The sequence below is a fragment of the Galeopterus variegatus genome, unplaced genomic scaffold (genome assembly GCF_000696425.1).
Source record: "Galeopterus variegatus unplaced genomic scaffold, G_variegatus-3.0.2 Scaffold729, whole genome shotgun sequence".
In the NCBI taxonomy this organism is placed as follows: Eukaryota; Metazoa; Chordata; class Mammalia; order Dermoptera; family Cynocephalidae; genus Galeopterus; species Galeopterus variegatus.
The window spans coordinates 269,376-291,520 of NW_007726840.1; the positions used below are offsets into that span (position 1 = coordinate 269,376).

Sequence of the window (22,145 nt, forward strand, 5' to 3'; positions counted from 1 at the left end):
AAGTGATTGTGACCTTCAAAAGCGTTTTCCAGTAACAGCCCTTGTTAGCTCCCACATTCCCCAAAGCAGGATGTTAACCTGTGATCTGCTGGGAAAGAAAGAGAATGGGGAAGATCATGTGGTCAGGTGAGTGTGGAAAACCTTTGTGTGAAGTGAGTTAGATTTCTTTTTTGCAGGACTTCTCAGAACCTTTGTTATGTTATTTTGCACTGTGAATCTCCTCTTAACAGCTTCCTGAGGTTATTTGACCAAACTATCCTTTTTTCAGAGATTATCCTGCTCTAAAATGATACCAATTCATGAAATGCTGATGAATGAAGCTGAATATTACTGTTGGCTAGTCTTTGTTTCATTTGCTGATTCAGCAAAAATATATTGAGTGTCTTTTGTGTGCTGAGCTCTACTCTAGGTCCTGCACATATGGCCATGAACAGGATAGACACAGGCATGGTCCTCATGGAATGATTCACCAGTTTTCACATGCCATGAAGGGGAAGGCAGGCACCATGAGAACCTAGAAATGGGCTGGCCTCTGTGAAGGGTCAGGGCAGGTATCCCTGCAGGAGTGGCACTGACATTGGGTTCTGAGGGATGAATGGGAGAGTTAGCTTGAGGCCAGGGAAGGGTGACAGGTGACCTACAGGGAGGTGCCAGTGACAGTGAGGCCCCACTCTAAATGAGGAGGAAATGAGGTCAGAGGTATGGTAGGTCCAGGAGCCAGGTCATGCTAAGTACTGGACTTCATCCTAGAAGCATCAGGAAACTGTAACCTGGTCAGATTTGCATTCTGAAGGGGTCACTCAGGCCACTGAGTGGAGAAGGAATTGGTCTGTAGGAAGACAAAGATGTCTATAGAGAGATCAGTGAGGCACAGCCCTGGCAGGGAAGCAGGGGGAGGGGTGGAGAGAAGTGGATGGATTTGAGAGATAGTCAGGAGGCAGAGTTGACAGGAGGAGGATATTTAATGAGAACAGCTCCATGCTAATGGTATAATTGTTTTCCCTTTGGGGATAAAACCAACAATTGGCTTTAATGGCTTCTGACATTTTACTTTGTTCTTTATAGTGAGAGGAAAGTTCTTTCAACTTTTCCTCCTTAATGCCTCCCTAAGCCTCCCTCTCTCCTGAAACCTCTGACATTTCTTCTTTGGGTGGCTTCATTCTAATTTGGCTTCTTGCCATAGCCTCAATTTCAGTTCTATCGCAGGATTCCTGCACTGAAAACACTTCGCCTTGACTCCCTCGGGCCTTCAGGGAGAAATGCCGATGCCCTCCACAGGTGCTGCCCTAGCCCCCTGCTCTCGCCTGGGCTCCTGCCTCCCCGACTCCATTCTGCTGCCTGTGTTTTAGCCATGCTAACCCCATACTTGAATGTCCCCACAGGGTGCTACATGTGCTTGGGATCCCTGCTTTTGCACATGCTGTCTCTTGGCCTGGGACACTTTCCCTCATTTCTTCACCTGGGCCACTCTTGTTTATCCGAAATCTAAAGCCAGCCCTTATATCCTCGAGAACCTTCCTTGACCCCCACCAATCTGAGTGAGATGCCTATCCTGTGTTCCTACAGCCTTTTGCCTTCCCCCAGATTGTCATCTGTTGTCATCTTGTTTTTCTCCCTCATTAGACAAGGGGGAGCTTCTTGGAGTCAGGGACTTTGCTCTCATCTCTGAAGCTCCAGAAACTAACACAGTGCCTGGGACAAATAGGTGAACAAATAAATGTTTGAATGACTGAATGATGGAATGAATGAGGGAGGGAATAAGCAAGAAATAAGTTTTAAGTTCTAAGTTAATTTTTAAGAACTTCATCTGTTATATTTTAACTTCTTTCTGTTTTCCTCTATTTCCTAGCACAGCTGAAGGTTTAACAAGAAAAAATATGTCAGATGTCAGTGGGTGGCAAACATTTTTACAAGCCCTTGGCTACTTCCTCAAAATGTTCTTTGGCTCAGCAGCGCTCGGCACTCTCACTGGCTTAATTTCTGCATTGATATCCTTTTAATATTATGAACACTGAGGGCTGAAATTATTCTTGATTATATCCATGTCTAGCTGTTTTCTCCTTATGGGGGCCAATTTTAGTCTAAGGTTCTGTTTGAAGGAGGATTTTTATGCTTAGTTTTGGTTTGAGAAACACTCTAATTTATTTTTTTATTATTATTTTTTTTAAAGATGACTTGTAAGGGGATCTTAACCCTTGGCTTGGTGTTGTCAGCACCACGCTCAGCTAGTGAGCTAACTGGCCATCCCTATATAGGATCCGAACCCCCCTGGCCTTGGTGTTATCAGCACCGCACTCTCCCAAGTGAGCCATGGGGCCAGCCCTGAAACACTCTAATTTGAACTTAAGGATATTAAAATTTAACATGTGAAATTTAGGATGTCACTCTTCAAAGCTTAAAAAACATGTCCATTGTTGGATATCAAATACAATTTGGGGGAGGCTTCTCAGTTCCCATAGTGTGATAACCATATTCTTATGATTTTCATTTTTTGCTGTCTCATTTTTCACATTCAAAAAATTGGAAATTAATTTTTTTTGAAAATTGAGAAAATCTTTACCTCACTGAAAGTGTTTATCTGGAAGAATTGGAAAAGGGACTTTCAAAGTGTGTTTCATCTAAGTTATTTGCACTGATTTTTGATGCTTAACAACCCGTAAGCTTTTTCAGCCAGAGAATGAAAGAGGGTTGTTAAGGCCAGTAACACCTTTATTGATGTAGAAAATTCCTCATGTTTAAAATAGGAACAGGCACCAGACCATGTCTGCACATGCCTAAGCCTGCGTCTCAGAGAGCTGGCCTCCTGGCCCTCCTCCACGAGCAGTTGTTTCACAGATGGCCAGGAAAGACTCTTTTGCCTGGTTACAGGCATATTTTTCTGCCATTCTCATTGAATTTTCCCATCAGCTCCTTTGTCCAGAAGTCTAAAGACTCTACTAAGTTGACCGAGAGCTTCTCATATTGTACCAATAAACAGAATGTAAAAGAAAACTTTTTCCAGTTCAGTATTTTCCTCCATGTTTATCTTTTCATTAAAAAAAAAAAAGTATCTATTATAATGAAGCTGAGTAAATGGGTATTATGAGCTCCAGGACAGTCATTGTGAACAACGTTTGAATATATTGAAGACACTTTGCTTTCACAAGGGCATGATGAGTTGAGAAATCTCCAGGAATAGTAAAGACTGTCCTTCAGTAGCGCATTGAACCCCAGGGTCTAGAAAACAAGATGGGTGCCCATTAGTGATCTCATCTGATGTCGCTGGAGGAGGTGGGAGGAGGTGGGGGGGTGACACAGCCCTGGGAGGGTCCTGGCAGTATGGGCTGCCCTCAGCATGTCTGGAGCCTAGGCACATTCCCAGCCCTCTAAAGCATTTTTAAGTGAGTTGACTTAGGTTGATTTTAATTTTCCCACACCGTTTGTCTCAGGAGTTCACATTTGTTAGTGTTTTGTCAGATTCCCTTTCTTACAACAAAATTCTCCCTACAAAGAAAAAGTTCCAAAATAACATATTTTCATTTGTAAGATTGTTTCAAAATCTTTTGTCTCCATTGTTTTCTTTATATATTTGGAAGGCAGAAGTTTTGTGACATCTCCCATCAACTGTCCCTTGATTCTCCTTGACAATTGTCATTTACGTGCTAAAGCATATTGACTTGAGGAAAACACCTTCCTTGGAGTTCGGCATGATGATCATTTTTGCTTATCTGCCTTATGGACTCGCAGAAGGAATATCACTCTCGGGTAAGTGACAGAGAGCCCAGAAAAGCCACGGTGATGGCACATTGTCCTACCTGGTGAAGAAGGTTTTCCCTCAATTGGGTCACTTTTAGTTGCAAGAGACAAAGTCACAACTCAGAAGAGCTCAAGCCATAAAAGAGATTTATTGACTCCCTAGGAATGCATCTGGAGTTAGGCCTTGCTGGATCCAGAGGCACAAACAGTCACACTGGTGTCACGGTCACATTTTCTCTTTACCTTCCTTCTCACATTGATTCCCCGTCGGTCTTATGAGACTCCCTCATAAGTAGGTAGCCTGTGGAGGGAGGTACTGGGCAGGTCCCTATTTCACTGATGAGAAACTGAGGTTGAGAGAAATTAAATAAATTGCCCAAGGTCACAGCTGGAATGGGTGGAAGAGTTATTCAGAGTAGTTGTTATCGACTCAAGAACCAATGGTTATAACCCCCTCCTCTTACACAGGTTTCTGCAAAACAGATAACCAGAAAACCAGGTACTAAGTAGAGGGACAAGCAAAGTGTGGCTGTGGCATGATGTAACAGAGGAGTTTACTGGACACACCTTACCTGTATTCAGTTTTTTAATGCTCCCACCACCCCCTTGGAGTGGGTACTACGAAGTGAAGTTATTAACTCAAAGCTTCCTAGGTAGTAAGTGGTGGCAGTGATATTCAAACGTGGACGGTCTGGCCCTAGAGCCTTTTCCACACACTCCAAGGAAGGAGAGCCTACAGCTCCCAGCAGCAGAGATGGCTCTTTGGTGTGGTCCTAGAATGTGATGTTTCCCAGCTGAAGGAGGAGTGGCCACTCACCCAGTGATGGTTCTTGGAGCCCTCACCTCCTTGTAACCAATCTACAGCCCCGGTATGCAAGGCTTGGCTTTGTTGGTCTTCCTGCCCACAAGTGATGGTCAGGCCCATGTCCACAGTTTGGTAAATTGTAAGGACATTGACCTGGAAATAGGCCACGTACCGTGTCTGGAGCATGACTCAGCAGTCTGACCCCACCCCAGCCTTTGAGTGAAGGCCCTTCAGGGGCCTCGTTCTGGAAGAGAGGCACCATTGCAGAGAATATTTTGGTCTCTGCAACAGGGTGGTTTTTCTTTTTCATTAACTTTGTTGAGGTATAATTTGCATATAATAAATGCACCCATTCTAAGTGTACAGTTACATGAGTTTTGGCAAACATATACAGTCATGTAACCACCACCACTGTCAAGATGTGGAGCATCTCCATCACCCCATGTATTTCCCATGTGCCTTTCTGCAGTTAGTCCCTCTGCCCATCCCTGAGCCCTGGCAGCCACTCATCTGCATTGTCACCATAGTTTTTGCCCTTTCCAGAATGTTATATAAGTGAAATCATGTACTATGTAGCCTTTTGTCTCTAACAATTCGAGGTCAGTTCTACTAATTAATTTTTCTGCTACTTGTAGGTCATATTTTCCTGCTCTTTGCTATTATTATTATTATTATTATTATTATTATTATTATTATTATTATTATTATTATTATTATTATTATTATTATTATTATTATTATTATTATTATTATTATTATTATTATTATTATTATTATTATTATTATTATTATTATTATTATTATTATTATTATTATTATTATTATTATTATTATTATTATTATTATTATTATTATTATTATTATTATTATTATTATTATTATTATTATTATTATTATTATTATTATTATTATTATTATTATTATTATTATTATTATTATTATTATTATTATTATTATTATTATTATTATTTTGGCAGCTGGCAGGTATAGGGATCCAAACCCTTGACCTTGTTGTTATAATGTGGTGCTCTAACCATCTGAGTAACTGATCAGCCCTGCTTGCTATTATTAATTTAAATGGATGCCAGTCATTGTGAAATTATGTTGTTGAGTATAAGATTTTACTCTATTCCTTTATAGAGTTCTGGACTTTTCTTCTGGCATGTATCTAAATCTCTTAGAATCAGTTTAATACTTTTGACAAGGCTTATTTTTAAACTTTGTTAGCAGATCCAGAGTATCATGACTAACTGAGACAGTAGCCTGCTGAGGACTCTACCTTGTGTCTCATGTCCATGAGGCCACACCACTCTGGCTGGTGGAAACATAAACTGTTCACAACCTTGTGTCAGTTTCGGGCATTGTTTGCCTACTTTTTGTTAGACCCTATCTCTCTCAGTACCTGGTAAGTTTTCAGCTATTGTTTCATTAAGTAAGCTTTCAATGCCTTTTTCTTTCTTTTCCCCTTCTAGTACACTCATAGTATGGATGTTTGTATGCTTAAGGTAGTTCGATAGATCTTGTAGGCTTTCTTCATTATTTAAATTTTTTCTTTTTCTTGGTCCACCTGGGTTAATTCAAAATCCCTGTCTTCTATTCAGAAATTCTTTCTTCCCATTGTCTATTCTATTGCTTAAGCTCTCAGTTGTATTTTTTTGTTTCATTGAATGAATTCTTTAGTTCCAGGATTTCTTTTTGGTTCTTTTTTATGGTTTCTGTCTCTTTGTTGAATTTCTCATACATGTCAGTATTGTCTTTTTTTGACTTCATTGTAATTTCTATTTTTTCTTGCATCATGTTGAGTTTCCTTAAGATTGTCATTTGGGATTTCTCTTAAGGCATTTCACTGGTTTCCTGTTGTTTGGGGTCTGGTATTGGAGAATTATTGTCTTCTTTTGGGGGTGTCATGTTTCCTTGTTTTTTCATGCTTCTTGTAGCTCTGCATTGATGTCTGGACATCTGGTGGTGTAGTTGCTTCTTTTAATTTTTGGAGTAGTTTTTGAAGGGAGAGACTCTTACCTGTAGAAGTATTCTATATTGATAGTTGGGTTAGGCATTGTAGGTTTAGTTCTGGGTGAGCATGGTAGTAGGTGCTGGCTTGCTCCCAGCACCCTCTCTGCTGGCGTGGGTGGGCAGACCTGCTTGGTCAGGTGGGACTCTGAGCGCCTGGGGGAAGGTGGGCATGGATCCAGGCAGCTGGCCTACTCCCCCCAAGCTTTCCACTGGGGTGGGTGGGCCTGCTGTGTCAGGTGGACTCTTAGCTCCCAGGGAAGGTGGGAATGGGTCCAGGCAGCCCGCACACCCCTCACATGCTTTACTGCTCTCCCCTGGGGTGGCTGGGCCCACTGTGTCAGGTGGGACTCTGAGCTTCCAGAGCTCCTGGGGAAGGCGGGCATGGATCCAGGTGGCTTGGGCACTTGCACATGCTCTCTGCTGATGCTGGTAAAAATAGATAAACTTCATAATTGCTTAGTGAAAGAATTGGCAATCTGCATATTGACATGTTAATAGTAGTTACCTCTGGGCAAGCAACGTGAATGGGATTCTCTTTTATTCTATACCTTGATGACTCTGAATGTTTTATAGCAAAATAAGTTTATTATTGGGTAATTAACAAAGAAGGCTGAATGTGGTTTGATTCAACCCTCAAGAAGTATGTTACATTTTACCCACAGTAAGGTACAGTACAGTGGAAATTGTCCATGATACCTTTTCAGTGCCTTTTAGACTTGAATCCCTTTACTGTATTCCTTTATTACATCTAAAACAATGGATTTAACCACAGCAGAAATGGATTTCCTCCCTCCCTCTCTTTTTTCCTTCCTTCTTTCCAGGAGGCTGAATATTTTTGCTGCATTGTTACCTGTTTTCTTAAATGATTTTGCCTTCTTTTTTTTTTGAAAGATGACCACTGGGCCAGCCCGTGGCTCACTCGGGAGAGTGCGGTGCTGATAACACCAAGGCCACAGGTTCGGATCCCATATAGGGATGGCCGGTTCGCTCACTGGCTGAGCGTGGTGCTGACAACACCAAGTTAAGGGTTAAGATCCCCTTACCGGTCATCTTTAAAAAAAAAAAAAAAAGAAAGATGACCGGTAAGGGGATCTTAACCCTTGACTTGGTGTTGTCAGCACCACACTCTCCCAAGTGAGCAAACTGGCCACCCCTATATAGGGATCCGAAGCTGTGGCCTTGGTGTTATCAGCACCACACTCTACCGAGTGAGCCACAGGCCAGCCCTTGATTTTGCCATCTTAAAGAAGTAAACGTGTTGGGGATCCTTCTTTAATGTATATATTTTTAAATTGCCACGCCTTTTATTTCACTTACAAAAGTGAGCCTATTCAGACGTTAAATGACAAGGGGAAAATTTTTTTTAAAAAGTGAGCCTAGTTTCTACCATTCTCCCTGTGGTTAAGGGTGGTCAAGAGTCCCCTGTGCTCAGGGAGGGCACATAGGGCAGACACTTGAGCTGTCCCTCAGGCCTTTGCACCCACTCCTGCCCCTGATTCTTTCCTTTTGCCTCCAGAACTTGAGGGATGCCCTGACCCCACCCTAACCAGGGTAAAGCACTCTTGCATTGTTCAGCTGGCCCATTTCCAACATCAGTGGGGCAAGTGCACAGATGGCAGCTGTGGTCCAAACTCTGCCTCCAGATGGGGTGTGTTTATCTATACAGCACATTTTTAAACATTTGAATTTGCTGCCATTGTTAAAATTTCAGAGATTTCCCGTAAGAAAAGATTTCTGGCATCGCTCAAAAAACCAGAAGGAAGACTGATCAGTGCTAGGTCCCCAGTCCCACAGGGCTGCCATCAGCCTTTGTAAATAGGCTGCGCTTTCTTCCCCCATGGGCCACTCACCCACTGATTGTTTCCCTCCTCTCCAATTATTATTCTTTATATTTTTATTGTCTGGCCCCTGAGAGTTTTGAGTTTCCAGCCCCTGGTCTAGTGCACTGGACTGAACCAGCCAACCAAGCCCCTTCTGTGCTGAGCCTGTTCCCTTGCCGAAGAGCACTGAGGCAGGTGAGGGCTCTGGCAGTGGCTCTCCTAGTACCCCTGGTCTAGTGCACTGGACTGAACCAGCCAACCAAGCCCCTTCTGTGCTGAGCCTGTTCACTTGCCGAAGAGCACTGAGGCAGGTGAGGGCTCTGGCAGTGGCTCTCCTAGTGTTCAGTCCCAAGGGAAGTTCCACATTCCACTGTCAGGTCTGACTCCCTGGAGACTTTGCTTTCTGGAGTGTGTGTTTAACACTGGACTTCTGTGGGCTGTGACAGCTTCTCTCTGTGGGTGGAATGACGATTAGAGTGAAAGGAAACTTGCATCATGACCTCAATATGGCTCAGGCTCCACTTGGGTTGACTTTTATATCAAGGTAAGAGCCACAGAGTCTCAACTTTGCCAGTGAATTGATAGTCCCTCTTGAAGCAGGCTGGTAAAACTGAGGCAGCACAGAATAGGGACACACCCCAGGGAGGTTGCTTATAAATATTCAGACTGGATCAGCACTGTCTGCCTCCTTGTCTGGCAATTAATGAACCCATGAGCTGATGACAGCTTAACCTCTCTACCAATCAGCATGCTATACCTGGAACTTTGCAGTTACAAAAATTGCCACACCTGCTCACTATGAGGAACAAAAGTGCAGACAACCACTATATGACCTTCCACCCATGACACTAAACCAGAAAGGAAAGAGTTAAGGGAAAAAAGACCCCAGTGCCCATGACCAAAAACTTTAGAAACTCCAGGACGCCTGACAGGAAGCTGATATTGCATCAGCTATTAGTCTTTAATCACCCTAGATCCTCCCCCACAGCCAAATATTCCTCCCCTTAGTTAGGGTAGAGAAACACCCCCATCCTATAAACTCTCACCTTAGGAATCCGTGGCACATTCCTCCCTCCTGGAGACACCTGTGCACCTGTCTGCATGTACTTTCACATAACAGTAAAGTCCTAGTGTTTTAATGTTCTGTCGGTCTGTCCCTCTCTTCCTTTTCTTTTGGTGAGCACCACGACGTGGACTGCACTTGGTCCGGTGAAAGATTTTTCTACACAGTTTGACCAGACACCTAGAACTGCCATCTGGTAACAAAACAAAGCCCCTTGAAAGCCCAGAAGCCAGAATTTGTTAACATTGAACTTACAGTGAGGAAGAGAGCTTGATTCACTAAACACTTAAGTTGGTTGTGCCTTGCCTTCCCTCCCCAAGTCTGACAGTTGAGGTTGAGTTCCAGACCCGGTTGTGGTCTCTCTCCTTCTGTTGTACATGGTCTTGCCTTTTGATGGCATCAGTGCCTGCATTTTGTTGCAGAATCAGGAAGGGTCAGCCCTCCTGATATTCACCTGAAGAAACATACTGAGAGCTTTTGTTGCAGAATCAGGAAGGGTCAGCCCTCCTGATATTCACCTGAAGAAACATACTGAGAATGTAGAGAAAATGAATGTAGAGAAAAACTGGAGGTTTCTGTTATTATGTGCTTGCTTTTTATCTAGTAGAGAAGGGATTCAGAATGACTCTTGAGCTCCAAAGAGCAAGTAAAAAAGTCTCCTGCTCTCGTTTCCCTTTGCCCATATTGTCAGGTGTGTCTTGCAAGAAGCATTTCTGGAATCTCCCTGTCTGGCCTCCTTTATAGGGGAAATGAAAGAGCGAAGGAATTTGCTATTTCCTAAGAGGGTGAGGAGATACAATGTTCCAGCTGCTGCCATCACTCAGCCAGCAGGCACCTGTTGGGCAATACAAAGAGCAGGGTTTTCTTCTATTTCATAAGGTATTGTGTATACAGTAAGCTTAGTAATTGAAATGTCTGCGATGTAAGTGTGATTTTCATCCTTTTATAAATGGAAAGTCAGCCAGTTAAGCCCTGTTTCTACAAAATGGCAGAAGTGTTTTATAAAGTTTTAACTTGCAGTTAGTATATTAATATAGTGTCTAAGCAGCTTGTTTGATGACTTTGTAAAAATCTCAGCTTCCTTACATGAAATAGAGATGCATTTTCTGCTGCATAGGCAGGGATATACTGAGAAGAACCTGTGTAAAGTACCTCAGGAGTTACTTAGGGGCAGAGGACAAACATCGAGACTCAAATCCTGAGTAAGCAAAGAAGGTTGTAGATTCTCTCATGGAGAGCTCTGCAGAAAAGATACATGACCTTTTTTAATAACACATCTCCCTTTTTGTATTATAACAGTAATACATGATGAGTATGAGAAAACTCAAAATTAGTGAAAAGTGTTTTAAACAATCAAAATCTGCCCATTCTCCATACCCAGATTCTTGTGCTCCTTTTCTGCATCCACAGAGTGGTTCACCTGCCCCCTTATATCTTTGGATGACAATGACAGCTCGTACCTGTTCAGCCCTGGTACTGTGAAGGGCACTTTACATGGCTCATCTTCACTTACCCTCCTCACAGTTCCATGAGTGAGCACTGTTAGACTCACTGTACAGATGAGAAAACTGAGGCTTGGAGAGGGGAAATAACTTGGCCCAAGGCACCCAGCTAGTAATAAAGCTGCCAGAGCAAAGGGGCCATTGGTATTTCTCTGAAGCCTCTGGGAGGCCTCAAGTGTTATCATTTTTTCCTTTTTCTTAGAATCCTCAATACTCTCGGCTCCAGGGACTTGTAGGAAGTGTGAGAGCTGATTTGGGTATCATGTAGCAGGTGCTTTTCTTTCTGCTTAATCTGTGCACTTTGTCCCTCTGTCCCTCTCCAGGCATCATGGCCATCCTGTTCTCAGGCATCGTGATGTCACACTACACGCACCATAACCTCTCCCCGGTCACCCAGATCCTCATGCAGCAAACCCTCCGGACCGTGGCCTTCTTGTGCGGTGAGTTCTGCCTCTGTGTGGTTGTGTGTAGGCCTACCCAGAGCACATCCTTCTTCTTCACCCTATGTTAGGAGTCGGTTGAGATTTTCCCTGGCAGCAGAATTCCTCAGAGCCAGATGCTGCATTCCCCAATCTTCTGTTTGCTCCTGTGGCCTTGAAATTCCGTAAAGTAACCTGATACCTAGTAAATGGAATGTTTGATGCCTACAATTTTAAGACTAAAAATAATGAGAATACTAATTATGAACATTGAGACATGCCTTTTGAATGTATTAAAGTGACATTTCCAAAAATGTATTCCTTGGAAATGATATTGATGAGGGTTAGATGCAAAAGACTCCATAGTAAGAAGAGAGGTTGGGATATCCTGGGTTAAATAAAGTTTAACAAGTTTAGGAATGCAAGACTTTTTAGCTAATGTGCATTGTGAATTTCTAAGAAGGGGATGTAGCAGTAGCACTTCTCAGTCCTGTCCACAGAGCCCTTTGTTCACAAGAGCGTCCTGAAGGCCATAACTTGTGGAGATTCTGCAGTGGAGGTGTCTTTTGTTGGGCCGGGATAGACCACAATGACTTTTTCTTTAAAGCAGTATCAGTTTGCACTCTTGTTCATGCCACACTCAAGACATACCCTCGTATCTCCAGTTTATACCTGGGCATGAAGGAACCACTCTCACACTGTCCCTTTAAGCTGACTCCCAAGTGGCTGTGTCCTAGCTGTCATCATCAGCATTGCCCCTCATGTCCCAGGGGCTTGCCTCACTTTGAAGTGCTAGTTCCATACTGCTGTGTGCTAGGAGGCAGGTGCAGGCCATGCAGAGACTTCTGCAGATAGGGAAGCTCAGGTGAGAAGTCATATGACTGGCCCACAGTCTCATGGCCAAAAAGTGGGCCTAGAAACTGGGTCTCTTTATTCCTGGGCTGGTGGGCATTTTTTCCACAGCAACCCCCTCAGCAAACCAAGGCTAAAGATTCTGACCCTGAACCTCTCAAAAGGATGTAAATCAAAACATCCATCAAATTCTATTTCATACCCATCAGATTGATAATACCCACTTTTACCAGGGGTGTATGGAAAACAAGCCCTGTGTGTGGGCATGTGCATCGATGCGTCTTTTTTGGAGAGTCACTTGCAGCCTCTGTATGAATTTAAAAGGTACATGCTCTTTGACCTAACAATTCAACCATCAGGAATTTAGCCTGTGTACTAGGGTGTTTATTGTAGCCTGTGATTTCAGAAACAGTCTAATATCCATAGAGAATTGGTTAAATTAACTATGATATATTCATAATACTAGAATTTCTGCTGCCAGGGAAAAGCATAAAGTAGATTTGAATGTGGACTAAATGTGCAGATTTGGAAAGATCACAAAAATATTTAATAGATAAAATTTTTTGAGAAGGGTGAGTATACTGTTCAGCTTGTGGACTTCTTTTTAAAGGTTACATATTTGAGGGCTGGCCTGTGGCTCACTTGCGAGAGTGTGGTGTTGATAACACCAAGGCCATGGGTTCGGATCCCTATATAGGGATGGCCGGTTAGATCACTTGGGAGAGTGTGGTACTGACAACACCAAGTCAAGGGTTAAGATCCCTTTACCGGTCATCTTTTTTAAAAAAAAAAAAAGGTTAGATGTTTGAAGAAAAAACATTGCTGAAATATTTTAAAATAGCCTCACTGTTTTATGATGTTCAACTATTTTAAAATACAGTCTTTTTAGGGGCCGGCCCGTGGCTCACTCGGGAGAGTGCGGTGCTGATAACACAAAGGCCATGGGTTCGGATCCTATATAGGGATTGCTGATTAGCTCACTGGCTGAGCGTGGTGCTGACAACACCAAGCCAAGGGTTAAGATCCCCATATCGGTCAAATTTTTATTAAAAAAAAAAAAAAAATACAGTCTTTTTCTCCCTAGTTATTAGGCTGTTCCAGGGGACGTCACAGTTTAAGCAGGGAGCCTAGTGTTAGAAATTTATAAGGTGTGGGCCGGCCGGTGGCGCACTGCTACAGTGCGCCGCTTGGGAGTGCAGCGGCGCTCCCGCTGAGGGTTCGGATCCCACATACAGACCGGCCGCTCACTGGCTGAGCGAGGTGCGGGAGCAACGCCGAGGTTTGCGATCCCGTTGCCGGTCCCGGTCCGGTACAGGCGCGACACTGAGGGTTGCGATCTGTTGCCGGTCAGTAAAAAAAAAAAAGAAATTTATAAGGTGCAAAAAAAAAAAAAGAAAGAAAGAAAGAAATTTATAAGGTGCTTTTTCTTAAAGTACATAAGTGACTGTATAAGAGAGTAGATGTCAGGGCTCTTTTTGGCTTGTGAGCAGAACCAAGATTTGGAAATATATCTCTTCCTGCAAATCCTGCTGGGTTTAAACCATGTTTTAATGTTTGTGGCAGCATTAAGTATGTGAAGCCAATCATTTGGCGTTGTCCACTCTGGCAAAGAAGTTAGGCCCTTTCACACTTGTCATGTGGCATCTGCAGTCATTTGCTCTGAATTTTTGCTGCTCTGCCACTATTGGGATCTTGCTAATGACGGTGTTCAGCAAATGGGCAGATTCATATGTTTATCCTCTTCCCCGGGTGGGAGAGTGTTTATTTTCATAAGCATTTGACAGTTGACTCATTACGTTAGAGATTCTGAATAGCAGAGACTTGCTTGTGTGATAGAAAAGAATGAGAAACTGTTTAAGTGTAGGTTTGACCAAGAAGCGATTGCAGGATTTTCCAGGAAATAGTGTAATATTGGATTCTGACTTCTGAATGTGTGCTTGCTTAATAATTTAGTGCTATACTGGAAGAAAATACTTGGGGCTGAATAATCCATTCTTTGGTTTGTTTCAGAAACATGTGTGTTTGCGTTTCTTGGCCTGTCCATTTTTAGTTTCCCTCACAAGTTTGAAATTTCCTTTGTCATCTGGTGCATAGTAAGTATTTTCCTTGTTTTTTATTTAATTACTTATTTGTAGATCAATAACCACATGTTCTGGATTCACTTATGTAACTGTTAACTGTTAACATAAGCAGCTATATAGACACTTCTGTTTAAATTTTCTTCTGTTAAAAAAATCACAAACATACAATAAGGGGGAAAGGGATGGAATTAAGTGAACAAATATTCCTGGAAAAGGACTTTTGCTTGTTTTTTAATGGCCTTGAATATTATGGTCTCCTTTAAAAAGTACAAAGGAGATGTGTTTTTTGAAAAGGACTTTTGCTTGTTTTTTAATGGCCTTGAATATTATGGTCTCCTTTAAAAAGTACAAGTTTATGTGTTTTTATGTTAGGTGGTAAAAACAGATTTCAATATGTAATTGATGATAAACATGTAAAAATATTATGTATAGAAAAAAATATGTTCACAGTAATTGTAGAACTGGGGATGATTTATTTTTCTTTTCTACTTTTTCTGGATAATTTATATTGTTAAACTTCTTAATCAGTTTTCTTCAAACTTGTCTATTTATAAGCATGACCTTGGACACTTATTTAAAGTAAAGATCACCAGCCTTACATCCCTTGGAGAGTCATCCAGAGAAATTATCCCAGGTGATGGTTATGATCAAGAGGATTTGGGAAACAGTGTTTTAATTGGGCCTGAGGGTGGCAGTAGGAGACAAAGTATACCTTCCCATGCTGGCCAGCCATCAAAAAAAAAAAAAAAAGATATACCTTTAAAAAAGGAAAAGGGGTTGACCGGTTAGCTCTCTTGGTTAGAATGTAGTGTTGGTAACACTAAGGTCAAGGGTTCAGATCCCCTAACTGGCCAGCGTGGCCAGCCGCCAAAAAATAAAAATAAAAGAGAAGTTTAATCATTTGCAGCAGAATCAAATCCTTTAGGGGAATGGAATGGGGTGAAGTAAATGTTTAGCATTTAAAAGAAAGGTCCAGCTCCCTCAGGCATCTGATCAAAGTGACATTAATGGCTTCTAACACTTGGGCATTTAGCCTAGCATTCCCAGGTCCCTTGTCTGTGTTCTTCCTTTGTCTCTATTCCTTCAGTGTGAGCTCATCTGCTGATTTATACTCTAATCCCTAATTTGATCTCTCTGTTGTTGTCTTTTTAGATCCTCTGTTAATTTAAGGCACTTAGGAAACATACCTTATTGTTGCTGAATTATCATAATTTATCTTCAATTAACTTTTATTGCCAAATCCACTTCACAAAACACAGCTATTGGGAGGCAAACCTATTTTATTTTTTAAAGCACTGTCACCTACAATGTGCAGACTGGTAAGGCCTGCCTGTTTGGTGTATGGGAAACTGAGACACAGAGAAGATAAGGAACCCCAAGGAAAAAGATGTTCTCCTTGCAATCTGGATACTTCCACCTCTCAGTCAGCAAGAGCTCATTTCTTTTTTTTTTTTTTTTTTTAATAAGATGCCAGCACTAGCAAGAGCTCATTTCTGTTTGTCACTGTTATCCTGTCCTCCAAACTCGGGTCTCAGAACAAGAGAACAGCAGCAAAAGTCTTTTACAAAAAGTATAATAAAGCTGGCCGGTTAGCTCAGTTGGTTAGAACATGGCCTTGTAATGTCAAGGGTTTGGTTCCCCGTGCTGACCACCAGCTGCCAAAAAAAAAAAAAAGAAAGTGTAGTAGTCTCTAAATGTGATCACTGGGTAAAAGGGGCCACATTTAGTCAAACTTGAAACATGAGTGTAGGAATGGAGGATTAGATTTCAGCGTGTGCAACAGGGAGGGGATGATCTCAGCCGTGGGTTGGGAGAAAAAGGAAAGGATGCCCTGGGGTGATAACTCAGTTTCCCCTAAGCACATAGGCCAGGCTAGCCCTGCGGCCTGTGGAGGCTGCCCATGCTATTTAGATGGGTTATAATTCCCACCCTTAGACTCAGTGATCAATATCATGGGCTTTAGGGTCTGAACCGGGTTTGAGACTTAAATCCACCACTTCCTGCCTGGTCAACTTTGACCAGTTATGTATCCCTCTATGCTTTGGTTTCCTTATCTGTAAAATGCAGACAATAATACCTACTACATAAGACCGTGGCAAGGATTTAAATTTAGCAAGGTAATGCATGTAAAATGCTTAGCACATTGTCTGGCATAGAAGTGTTTGATAATTGGGAGCAGTTATTATTAACTTGATCATCCAAGGCACACTACCCATAGCACACTCAGTTCATACTTGTTAAAAAAATAAACTTAAGGGGCCGGCCCGTGGCTCACTCGGGAGAGTGTGGTGCTGATAACACCAAGGCCGCGGGTTCGGATCCCATATAGGGATGGCCGGTTGCTCACTTTGGTGAGCGTGGTGCTGACAACACCAATCCAAGGGTTAAGATCCCCCTTACCGGTCATCTTTTAATAAAAAAATAAATAAATAAACTTAAAACCTAAAGGATGTACATGTGTGTATCATCCTTTGCAAGTTAGTTATGGTGAGAACCAAGATGAAGAAAATGAAAGTAAATTAATAAATAGTCCTAAGAATCCACTTAGATAAGATTTAAACTTTACATAATGCTATGTTTTATTCAGACTAACTTGCCTTTGGAGTTGGTTAGAAACCAAAAGCCATGGCAAGGAACTGGCTAGGCCGGATGTATATGGCCTCCTTGTAGAACCTACCTACTTGCTCCTTTGCTCAGAGAGCAGTTTTTGTGCATAGGAGGTCCCTCTCGGCCTTTCTTCCTTTCCTTGAGGAGCAGAGCCACCATGGGAGAGGCAGAAACACCTTGTCTGTCCCTCTAGAGCTAGCTTGGGAACGATTAGCGCAGGTCTATCCCACAGTGGGGCACCTTCCGAGTCAGGTTGCCCTTAAATTAATCTCTGGATACTTCTGCACAGACTCTTGGTATTCTCTTTTGTTCTGCTGTCATTACTAAAGCCCTTGTGATATCTCATTAGTCCTTTCTTTTCCGGCTACCGAAACATAACGTACAAAGCTTTATCCTTTCCCAGACACATAGAAACTGGCATCTACACACCCATGTGGATCTCTAGCATTGTGTTACTCGTGTCTTTTATGACTGAGGGGAATACTGCATTTATATTGGGTGTGTTACATGGTCAGCATCACCTTCAACAAGCTTCAACTTGAAGATCCAGACGTTTTCATCTAAGACTTAGTTTGTCACTATTAACAGGTGCTTGTACTGTTCGGCAGAGCAGTAAACATTTTCCCACTTTCCTACCTCCTGAATTTCTTCCGGGATCATAAAATCACACCGAAGATGATGTTCATCATGTGGTTTAGTGGTAAGTCAAATCTCGAATAAACAGTTGGAGGGAAAATATGTTATAAAGGCACACATGCAAAGAGAACATGTGGTTATTTGCTAGAACCCTTTGAAAATGAACTTGCCTCATAAGCTAAAAATATAAAAACTCCCATTTAATGGGCACCTACTGTAATCCAGGCCCAGGGCAAAGGTCCTAACAGATGGTACCCCTCACCACAGTGCTGTGAAGGAGGTGGTACATGCCTGCTGTACAGATGAAGAAGCTCAGGTTCAGGAGGGCAGAGGACATGCTTAGGATCACGTGGCCACTGGAGGCAGTGCAGCACGAGGTTCGGCTCTCACCTGTGTGTTTTCTATGCTGAAGTAATTAATGGGCTCATAATAACAAAGGTGAAATTTGAAACTTTTGTACTACAGGCTGTTTTTGGATATTTCTACCCTTCAGTCACAAAGCTATGATAGTTTAATTTGAATGTTTCAGTGCTGTTCAATCACATTTCTCTACTTTCTCAAGGATGGAAATGATTTCATAAACCTTTGGCTCCTAAAGAACTGAATCCTTAGGCATCTTTAAATTTATTTTTGGGCAGTACATACAGTTTTTTATGCTTTCTCGTTTAAATATTATAATTAAAATATTTCCACATGGGTAGAGATGTATCAACATGCTTCATAATGTTCTCTGTGTGACAGCGTATCTATAAGTTTGTTTCAGACTTCTCTTCTTTCAAAAGGTCTTCTTTAAAAAAGAAGCATATGTGTGTATATATATGCGTATATTTATATATAGTGAGAGAAACTCATTTTTCTCTTAATCATTTTTGCCAATGAGAGAAAAAACTACTCTGTAAAGTAGTGATCCAAGGTCTTAAAAATCTCAAAGAGACCCTAAGAAATGTAGCAGGTGTTTTATAAAGTTACGTGAGCTGTTTGGGAGAGGAGGCATGATGACAGGGACCTCTGTGGAGGATGGGGGATTGTTGGCTTCCGTTCTCTCCCAGGCCATCTGGGCCCTCCCTCCGTGCATTTCTGTCTGTCTTTCCTGGATCCTCGGCCTCCATCTCTGCTAGCTCCTCCCATCATCATTTAAACAGTCAAAGATTCTCCTCTTTCCTAGCAAAACACCAACAACTTCCACCAAAACCCCTGCCACACATCCCCTCCAGAGCTTCTGCGTCTCTGTCGGTCATGGCCAGACCTCTCTGAGCAGGTTGCGCTCCACTTGTTCTCACTCACCTCCCACCGACCTGGCCTTGCCCAGGTCACCAACGACCTCCTGCAGCCAAACCTGGTGGAACTGGTCAGTCATTGTCCTTGCCCACCTGCTTGGAGCCCCCTTCCCGCCACACTCCCTTGCCTGCACCCTGCACCCCCTCTTCACTGGCCTCCAGGCCCCACTCCTGGTTTCCTTTCTTTCCCTTTGTCATCTCCTCAGGCTCCCACTGTCCCCTTCCCCTCCTCTGCTGACCCCTCTGATAGTGGCTTCCTCAGGTCTTGCCCTCTGACCCACTTCTGTTCTGGGTTGGCCACTTCCCTTTCACTGAGCAGTCTCCCGGCCTCAACTTCCATCAAGTTCCCTTCACTCTAAAGCTGTTCCCTCTGACCCAGACCCTCCTCTGGGACCCAGACTCCTACTTCTGACTGTCCACTTGGATATCGTGGAGATGTTGCCATCCCATTGTCTAGGACTGAACTCCCTGCCCAACTGGCCTCTTTGCTAACATGCTCCTTCCACAGAAATAAGAAAATAGGTATGAAATGTAGGCGTGGCAGCCAGTGCTAAGCATTTGCTGGGTGCACACCTTGTTCTAAGCACATTACACATGCCATACCACTTAATCCTCCAGCCCCTGTGACAGGTTTAGAGAGGCTGACTTGTCACTTAGCACCCCCCATGTCTCCAAATTCCACCCCTTTCCCTCTTTCTCCACTGTCCCCCATCTCAGGTCTGGACCACTGCAGCAGCCTAACTGTCCCAGCCCCATTGTGATGAGGGGCTTCAGGTCTGGCCCAGGTCCTTTTTCTGTCTGCACTGCCCCTGCCCCACTCTTTCCTTTCTGGTGCCTCTCATAAGTCCTGTTTGCTGTCTGTCCTCCCAACCGCTCTGAGAACTCCCCTGGTGCAGGGCCAGGACAGCCCATTCCCCTCCATTTGGTGCCAGAAAAGCCAGGAAATTTCTTTTTTTTTTTTTTTTTAAAGATGACCGGTAAGGGGATCTCAACCCTTGGCTTGGTGTTGTCAGCACCACGCTCAGCCAGTGAGCAAACCGGCCATCCCTATATAGGATCCGAACCCGTGGCCTTGGTGTTATCAACACCACACTCTCCCGAGTGAGCCACGGGCCGGCCCAAAGCCAGGAAATTTCGGACAGAGGAAAGTGTTGTCTCCGAGTTCCATCCTTGCCCCTGGGTTGTATTACAGCAGCCTCGCAGGGGACCAGCAGAGCAACCCAAAGCCCCCATCAGTACTGCCAGGGGGCTACATGGGGGCAGCACCTTTGGATACAAGGGGCCCTGGGCAGACTGCGTCTCATGCCGTTGCCAGTGTTGGCTGTGTGGCCCTCACCTGTTTGCAGTGGGGAAGGCTACACCTGCTTCGCAGGTTTTCCTGGGAAGCTCCAGTGATCCTGTGCATGCAGCACACCTAGCACAGGGCCTGATGCTCATCAGGGGGCTCCACCCACAGCGGCTGTCAGGTGATTTCTAAAACACGAGTGGCAGGCCGGATGGATCCTCATACACACGCACCTGGCGCCTCACAGCCAGGACGGGCCATCCTGTGAAAGGCATGGAGGTGAGCCTTGCCTGGTGTCCACATCTCAGCCTGCTCTTCTCACACCCCAGAGGCTCAGAGTGACTGAGAATTCTCCAGTGGGCCCTGCCCAGACCCCCAGAGAACCCGGTAGTGAAGCCGCCGCCTCCCGGCTCCCTCCTTACTCTCTCACTGTCCCCAGGCCTGCGGGGGGCCATCCCCTATGCCCTGAGTCTGCACCTGGACCTGGAGCCCATGGAGAAGCGGCAGCTCATTGGCACCACCACCATCATCATCGTGCTCTTCACCATCCTGCTGCTGGGTGGCAGCACCATGCCTCTCATCCGCTTCATGGACATCGAGGATGCCAAGGCGCGCCGCAGGAACAAGAAGGACGTCAACCTCAGCAAGACGGAGAAGATGGTGAGAGCCATGGCAACGGGGGTGGGGGCGGAGGGCTGCTGCCAGGAGCAGGGAGGGAGGCGTGTTCTGAAGGTGCCTGGTGGCTCCACATGCGCTAGTTGCCCAGCCCGAGAAGGAGCTGGAGTTCTGAAGCCTGACTCTGTGGGGGAGGGGCATCTGCCAGCCTTGAACCCTGCTGATGCCACGGGGGCATGGGCTGGCACTGGCTGCTTCCTTCTGCAGCTTTGTGCAGCTACAGAAGCTTGGGCCTGTCATGCTGTCCCAGCAGTGCGCCTCTCCAGCTGCTAGCTGAGCCCTGCATCAGGGCCCAGACTGGAAGGTTTCAAAACCATGTCCTTCCCCAACATTTACTGGAAACTTCCTGTTGGGGCCCTGAGGAGGGGAGGGTGGCTTGCAGTGGCTGTGAGGGCCATGAGAGGTGCCCTCCCCTGAGGACAGGGGAGGGCATGATTTGGGGCTGGAGGTGCCCAGAGCCCAGTGGAGTCTCCTGTGCCCACCTCTGCTACCTGCAAGGCCCCTTCTGCCTGGTAGCTGCCCTGCCACCAGGTTGCCCACCCATGTGCCTTCCTTGCCCTGTCTTCACCCTCAGGCCCCACGTGCTGAGCCGGGCTCTCTGACGAAGTGGAGGCTGCTCTGGGCTTTCATTCCACCTTCCTGCATCCACCTGTGCATCCCCACCCCCATTTCTGGAAATGCATCTTTTCTAGTTCCCTTATTTGAGACTTTAATCATTCATTGGAGGCACAGAGATCCTCATGTGGTCCACCTCTAATGTCAGAGTGTCAGGGCTGGGTGGACCTTGGTCTCCAGTTTCTATACTGGGCCCCTCAGCCAGTGCAGTGCTGCTGGGAGGAAACTTCCAGGTGACCTTCAGGCCTGGGCTCTGCAGGACTTTTCACTCTTGGCAGCCCTTCTCCCCCTGCTCCCTATCTACTAACTCTCTTGTTTGTTTTTAACAAAAGCTCTGGTACTGGCTCTCAGACCTTCAGGTGGATATCAAACAGGGGGAGGGCTCATCACACACACAGGCACTGTTCTATGGTATGGACACGATGAATGTGTTTGCCTTCCATTATCTCAGATTGTCCTGATAACCTGCAGGAAGCAGATGCTTTCCTCATACCCATTTTGCATATGAGAATGCTGAGACACAGACTTCAAATCACACAGCTGAGGTCACACAGACTCTAGAGCCTGAGCTCTTAATCACCACACTCTACATCAGTGGTCCTCAATTGGGGTCCCAGGGCCACCAGCATCACTGGGAACTTGTTAGATATGCAAGTTTTTGGACTCCACCCCAGAACTACTGAATCAGAAACGCTGCAGGTGGGTCTGGTGGGCCCGGTATCTTGTTGTTTCACAAGCCCTCCAAGTGATTCCAATGCAG

At 44.4% G+C, this 22,145-nt stretch overlaps 1 protein-coding gene across 1 annotated transcript in view; it reads left to right on the top strand.

Moving 5' to 3' along the window:
• The window catches only part of SLC9A8 (solute carrier family 9, subfamily A (NHE8, cation proton antiporter 8), member 8), an 85,942-nt gene that overhangs the window by 58,856 nt on the left and 4,941 nt on the right, over positions 1–22,145 (top strand). Inside the window, exons 9-14 of the mRNA XM_008571842.1 lie at positions 1,850–1,988; positions 3,639–3,744; positions 11,262–11,378; positions 14,220–14,302; positions 17,486–17,597; positions 20,535–20,755. Coding sequence (XP_008570064.1) covers positions 1,850–1,988; positions 3,639–3,744; positions 11,262–11,378; positions 14,220–14,302; positions 17,486–17,597; positions 20,535–20,755 — 778 coding nt within the window. The remainder of the gene's footprint in view (positions 1–1,849; positions 1,989–3,638; positions 3,745–11,261; positions 11,379–14,219; positions 14,303–17,485; positions 17,598–20,534; positions 20,756–22,145) is intronic.